The sequence below is a fragment of the Polyergus mexicanus genome, unplaced genomic scaffold (assembly GCF_030449975.1).
Source record: "Polyergus mexicanus isolate NDT 795.1 unplaced genomic scaffold, iyPolMexi1.0 SCAF_10, whole genome shotgun sequence".
Taxonomy (NCBI): domain Eukaryota; kingdom Metazoa; phylum Arthropoda; class Insecta; order Hymenoptera; family Formicidae; genus Polyergus; species Polyergus mexicanus.
Window position 1 is genome coordinate 2980200 of NW_027223330.1, and position 6196 is coordinate 2986395.

The 6196-nt window shown below is 36.6% G+C and overlaps 2 protein-coding genes across 2 annotated transcripts; both read left to right on the top strand.

The window, feature by feature from the left end:
* The first annotated feature begins 113 nt into the window (after nt 1-113).
* Nucleotides 114-4033, top strand: Slh (sec1 family domain containing Slh). Its single transcript, XM_070302441.1, has 2 exons — nt 114-171; nt 1420-4033. Exon 2 carries the CDS (start codon nt 1709-1711, stop codon nt 3596-3598), a length of 1890 nt encoding a protein of 629 aa, XP_070158542.1. The 5' UTR covers nt 114-171; nt 1420-1708; the 3' UTR covers nt 3599-4033.
* A 22-nt stretch (nt 4034-4055) lies between these two features.
* On the top strand, nt 4056-6093 carry LOC138936788 (coiled-coil domain-containing protein 42 homolog). Its single transcript, XM_070302449.1, has 4 exons — nt 4056-4183; nt 4530-4818; nt 4990-5229; nt 5512-6093. The coding sequence occupies exons 1-4, from the start codon at nt 4065-4067 to the stop codon at nt 5863-5865; spliced, it is 1002 nt and encodes a 333-aa protein (XP_070158550.1). The 5' UTR covers nt 4056-4064; the 3' UTR covers nt 5866-6093.
* The last annotated feature ends 103 nt before the right edge of the window (nt 6094-6196 follow it).

Here is a 6196-nt window from a genome sequence, read left to right on the forward strand (position 1 = left end):
GTAGCCCTGCACATAGAAACGGCAACTGCTGTCATTATTACAATCCGGTCTGGTGGATAATCAACCTGCCGTTTTTTGAAATTTATACTTGTGGTATATGAAATAAATATATGTGTGCAACTGGCAATATATTGGTCAATCCTGTCGAACAATCGGCGTCGAAAAACGAAGGTATTCGTTTTGCCTTATATATCAAAATGACTCTATGATAAAGGAATTATATATGCTTTCCACACTCGCCACACTATATATATAAATTCTTTATAATCGATTTTATACAATTGCATTTTTCAAAGAATGATGGAAATGATAGTTTTAATGCCATTTAAATACATGAAATAAATATTTCTCTATATGCACTTGATTTTTTTGAAAAATACAATTGTATAAAAATTTTCGGTTATAAGGAATTTCGATGTTGGAAAGATGAGTAATATAAGCCAATTGAATCAAATAGGTTTTTTATTATCGAATTATGTAATTTGCCGCAAAATAGCAAAAATTATTTTTATATTTCGAGAATTCAATTTGACATATGAACGAAGAAGGAAAAGTACGAATTTTAATGAATAATTAACTTTCTACGAATCCGTTAACTAAACTCTATTCTAGGTAGAAAATATTTTTCTCAGGTCCGACAGAGACGATTATAAACCGAGAGATGTACATTCTTTTCTTTTTAAAGTTAGATATAAAAAGTCGAATACTTTTCTGTTGAAATCGTCGGAAAACTCATCAAAAGGATACCCTTTTCTAGAATCAATCCTCTAATTATCTTTTTGTTTTCTAATGGTACATATATAATAAAGAAGAAAATATCCTTGCGTTAAAATACCATCTCCGAATCTTCTAAGGACGGCTTTATCCTTTTGTGCATTTCAGGAACACGCGCGTGTTTCGCTTTACGGCAATATTGTAGCAACATTGCGGCAATGTTGCAAATGTTGCTGCCATATTCTGTTCTGTATGGGAAATCTTGACGAATGACACTTATACGGAAAATATTGAAAAATTTGCATCCGTGTTTATATATAATACTTTCGTAATATAAAAAAATAGCACATTTCATTGTTATAGCAAAATATTGTATAACTGTTTTTGCACATTTGATATAGAAACAATCAAACTTTGTTGTAATAAGCAATAATTTAATATATTTCAGTAAGATTTGTTTGTTGATAAATTTTGCTAAATTTGTTTTTATAAAAATATTTTAATATGCTAATTTACTTATTTGGAGAGGAGAAATGTATATATATATAATTGACAAAATAAAATACATAATTGTGTATTGAAAAGAGAATCATCAATTATATAGAAAATTCAATTCAAGATATCTATTGTTATCAACAATTCAGATAATTATGATTTCTACATTACTCGACATCGGTAAAATCTATTTCTATCTTGATTATGTAGATGTCACACACGAATATATCTCGGCCACGAAAACGCCAACGTGACACAACGTCTGTTCTTACCATCGATTTGACATGATTCGATAATTGAACAAGTGTTGGACATTGTTGACAGATTCTTGAAAATTCAGACGGCAACTCTATATGCGACACCGAAAGCGCATTCGCCGTCTTTCAGAGACTGCAGTGGTGTTCACAAGTCACATAACTTGACGAACAATAAATTATCGTTTGAGAATCGGAAGATATAAGTAGGTGCGAGTGAGGTTAGGTTTCTCTAGGCTGTCACGATGAGCCTACGCGACCGTCAAATAAACGCCCTGAAGCAGATGCTGAATCTGAATCGGCCCGAGTCGCGGCTGGAAGATGCAGTGCCGACGTGGAAGCTTCTCATCTACGATCGCCTTGGCCAGGACATTATATCACCGCTCATCTCCGTCAAAGAGCTGCGCGAGCTTGGTATCACGTTGCATATGCAACTGCACTCTGACCGCGATTCCATCCCCGAGGTGCCGGTCGTCTACTTTTGCGCGCCCACGGACGAGAATCTCGGTAGGATTGGTCAGGACTTGCAGAACGGCCTGTACGATATCTATCACCTGAATTTCATCTCGCCGATTTCTCGGCAGAAGATGGAAGACCTGGCGGCCGCGGCACTGCTTGGCGGCGTCGTCGCTAGCATCCACAAAGTGTTCGATCAGTACCTGAACTTTATCACTTTGGAGGACGATCTGTTTATCTTGCGTCATCAGAACAGCGACATGATATCTTATCACGCCATCAATCGCGGTGATGTCAAGGATAGTGAGATGGAGTCTGTAATGGACATTATTGTAGATTGTCTGTTTTCAGTGTTTGTCACTTTAGGTACTGTGCCCATCATAAGATGTCCCAGGGGCAATGCTGCTGAGATGGTCGCTAAAATGATCGACAAGAAGCTGCGAGAGAATGTGTGGGACACGAGGAATAATCTGTTCGAGGGCGAGGCTTGCGCGACCGGACACTACAGTTTCCAAAGGCCTCTGCTCATCGTACTGGACCGTAACATTGACATGGCCACACCACTGCATCATACATGGACGTACCAGGCACTGGCGCACGATGTTCTGGAGATGGCACTCAATAGGCTGGTTGTAGAAGAAAATATAGGACGATCACCCGCTGGTGGGACACGCTCCAAGACGCGCGCCTATGAGCTGGACAACAGAGATCGTTTCTGGTGCCAGCATAAGGGCAGTCCTTTTCCCAGAGTAGCGGAGGCTATACAGGAGGAACTGGAGCAATATCGCACCTTCGAAGAGGACGTGAAGAAACTTAAATCTCATATGGTTGATAATGACAGCGAAATGGCACTGTCTATGGTGTCTAATAATACTGCACGTTTGACAAGTGCAGTGAATTCGTTGCCGCAGCTTTTAGAGATGAAACGTTTGATAGATATGCACACATCGGTAGCTACAGGTATTCTAAACGCGATCAAGTCGAGACGGCTCGATACTTTCTTTGAACTGGAGGAAAAAATCATGAGCAAGCAAACGCTCGACAGGAGCGTATTAGAGACCATCGGCGATCCAGATTGCGGTACTCCCGAGGATAAATTGCGTCTTGCTATTATCTATTATATTTGCACGAATATGTCTGACGCAGATTATAATAAATTGGAAGCGGCTCTGACCACGACCGGCTGCGATCTAAATCCGCTGATTTACGTCAAACGATTACGTAGCTACACCAGGATAGTTGAAATTCAGAGCAGCTACGAAGGCGGCGGCACCAAGACCGTCAGTATGTTCTCCAAGCTGATGAATCAGGGCTCGTCATTCGTCATGGAGGGCGTAAAGAATCTGGTGGTGAAGAAGCACAATCTGCCTGTCACCAAGATAGTGGATGAACTAATGGAGTCCAAGCAATCCTCGCGGACTGAGGATTATCTTTATCTCGATCCAAAGCAGCTCAAGCATACCGAACAGATGCCGAAGAATCGGCCGACGTTTCAGGATGTGATAGTTTTTGTGGTGGGTGGCGGCAACTATATAGAGTACCAGAATCTAGTGGACTATGTGAAACAACGAAGCGGCGCTGGGGTAAATAAACGGGTGATCTACGGTTCCACGACTTTTATTAATGCCAAGCAATTGCTCAGACAACTCTCTCTGCTCGGCCAGGAAGTTCATTCGTAAATCGATTTAATATACATTTGTCATCCGCGGCGATTATGTATCCCTTTCTTATTTTTCTCTTTCTCTCTTCCCTCTCCCTCTCTCTTTCATCAGCGCGTAAGTTAATAGTCACGCTTTTTTTAAATAAGATTGTTGATAGTTCTTGTATAAAGTACGTACGATATAAATAAAATATGATTCATTATTTATACAACGCTTTTCCTGCCTTTGATTCGTCTTTTTGATGTTACGTATATAGCGGCCAAATATTCCTTATCGCGTAGAGATCTTTCTTGTATCAATTATCAATGTATATGCGCGACTACATTCACAATTTGTTTGATCGATTAATTTCGTATACAGCAGAAAGGTGAACGTATTTCTCTCTTTCGATATATACTTTTTAAGAAAATACGCCTTGATTGTGATATATATTCATTTAAAATCGAGTTATTAAAATAATTTTTTGACATATTAAAAAAAAGAAATGGCCACAGCTCAAGATGGGTCGAAAGATTTCGTTCAAAGAGCTGTCATTACGACGGATCCGCAGAAAGCAGTTTCGGAATACTTTATATCCAAGCAGGAAGAACGTCAATGTATCAAGTAATGTATTATAATCAAAAGATAACCGTGTTGTAATAAACTACTCTTAATTATTTTTAATATATCAAAGGATAATAAAAGGTTAATAAAAAATTATAGAACATGTAAAAAATGTAAAAATAAAGAGGTATAAAATAGACAATGTATCGTAACGATCAATTAGAATATGAGATATAATAGAATTCTATAAACTCTCTTTGAGACACATTATTTTTATTATTAAAAAATAATTTTATAAAAAAGAAATGTTAATAAATATAATTTAATCAACTATTGTCATTTATGCTAGATTTATTAGATTTGTTAAAATTATAAGTTATATGTATTTATTATCTAAATATATCAGAAAATATCCGGAATGGGACAAAGCAAGGATTTGTCCAGCAACCGAAGTTATCAAAACTCGTCGAGAATTGGCTCAAGTCGAAGAGATACTGAAAGAGAAACAAGCGGAACGAGAGATAAAACGTAAGCATATGGACGAGCAATGGGAAGAAGCGAGAAAACAGCAATTGCTATTGCGGGATTCTTTTATAAAATTTAATACACTTGTTAAGGAAAACGTTGAGAAACGCGAGCGAGCGGAGCAAAAGATCAAGGAGGAACATGAGCGCCAAGAGAAATGTAGACAAGAAGTACGATAAAAAGAACTTGATAAAAGAGAGAAATATTATATATATTACTACAAATGTCAGGATTCTTAAGACCTTTTATAATTTTTAATCAAGTAGCTATAAAAAAATAAAAAGAGGAAAAAGAACAAAGAATTTATGTTGATTGTATAATTAATATCTTTTTTGTTATAGATTGAAGAATTAAAGCAGAAATTGCGTTATATGGAAGGCGTACGTGATAAAATGCAGCGATATGTAGAGGAATATAAGAAATATCAAAATTATTTGGATAGAGTAGTAAACGAGACGGGGGAGTTTCAGTCGATCAATGAAATTTTTAATCGTTACGAAACTTTAATTGAAGCCAGACAAGCGTTATCTGATCATCAGGACAGAAACCTTCAATTGCTAGAACAGAAAGGAACAGAAATAGTATATCTAATTTATTGCCTATTATCTTAAATCGTCGTAGTTTTACAAAAAAGTTATACTATTTATTTTTTAATTATTAGTTAATTGTCTTTGTTTCTGTAATATTTTTAATCTAATTTAATTTAAGATGAGTTTCTTCCAAATGACAATAAGCTTAATATTACTTTTTTATATACTTTCTAGTTTTTCATATATCTTAAATAGCCTTAATAAAAAGAAGAGAGACAGAGAGAGAAAGAGAGAGAATCAAACTATATAATGATAATTTTTCTTTACCTATAGCATCACTTGACGGAAGTAAAATCGCAAATATTAATGGGATTGAATAATAAAGTAGCACAATTGCAAGCGAGATATGATCGGGCGAAAGCGCAAGCATTGAAATGGGAAACGATTGTTTCGAAAATAAAGGAGACCGCCGCCGCGAAGAATTTGGAGTTGACGCAGGTGAAGGCGTGTTGCTGGAATATGTATCAGCAGATTTGTAAGAGGAAAGATATACCTGTCAAGGTAAGCAGCGAGGACGTCGAGCAACAGCTGATTCACATCAAGCGAACCATTCTTGAATTAAAACGAATTATCAAGACTGTCAAGAAGAAGATGCGAGAAGAGAAAGGTTTGCCGCATCGCGAATAAAAGCATGCATATATTACTGCGACTTATACGGTGTCATAAACTTGACAGGTAAGTGATAACAAAACGGCAATAAATGAAACAATTATTGCTCCCTCTAACAAAAAAGATATAAATTGTATTATCTTTAGAAAAAGCTGTCATTGAAACAAAAAGCTCAAATCTATCTGGGATGAAATAAAATAAATCTTTTTTTAGCGGACATTAAATTGACGTACAATTACTGTTCTCTTCTTCGATTTCGTCGTCGTTTTTGCAACGTTCTAATTAGCTTATGAGCCTTGCGTGAACGTCGTTATAACATTCAGGAATGATCGCGAATCCGCGAAGAAAA

Bases quoted from the DNA above. Each gene is read 5' to 3' on its own strand.
- Slh (XM_070302441.1), top strand. From the start codon at position 1,709: ATGAGCCTACGCGACCGTCAAATAAACGCCCTGAAGCAGATGCTGAAT.
- LOC138936788 (XM_070302449.1), top strand. From the start codon at position 4,065: ATGGCCACAGCTCAAGATGGGTCGAAAGATTTCGTTCAAAGAGCTGTC. The intron at 4,184-4,529 runs GTAATGTATTAT...TAAATATATCAG, and splicing joins GAAGAACGTCAATGTATCAA to AAAATATCCGGAATGGGACA. The intron at 5,230-5,511 runs GTATATCTAATT...CTTTACCTATAG, and splicing joins AACAGAAAGGAACAGAAATA to CATCACTTGACGGAAGTAAA.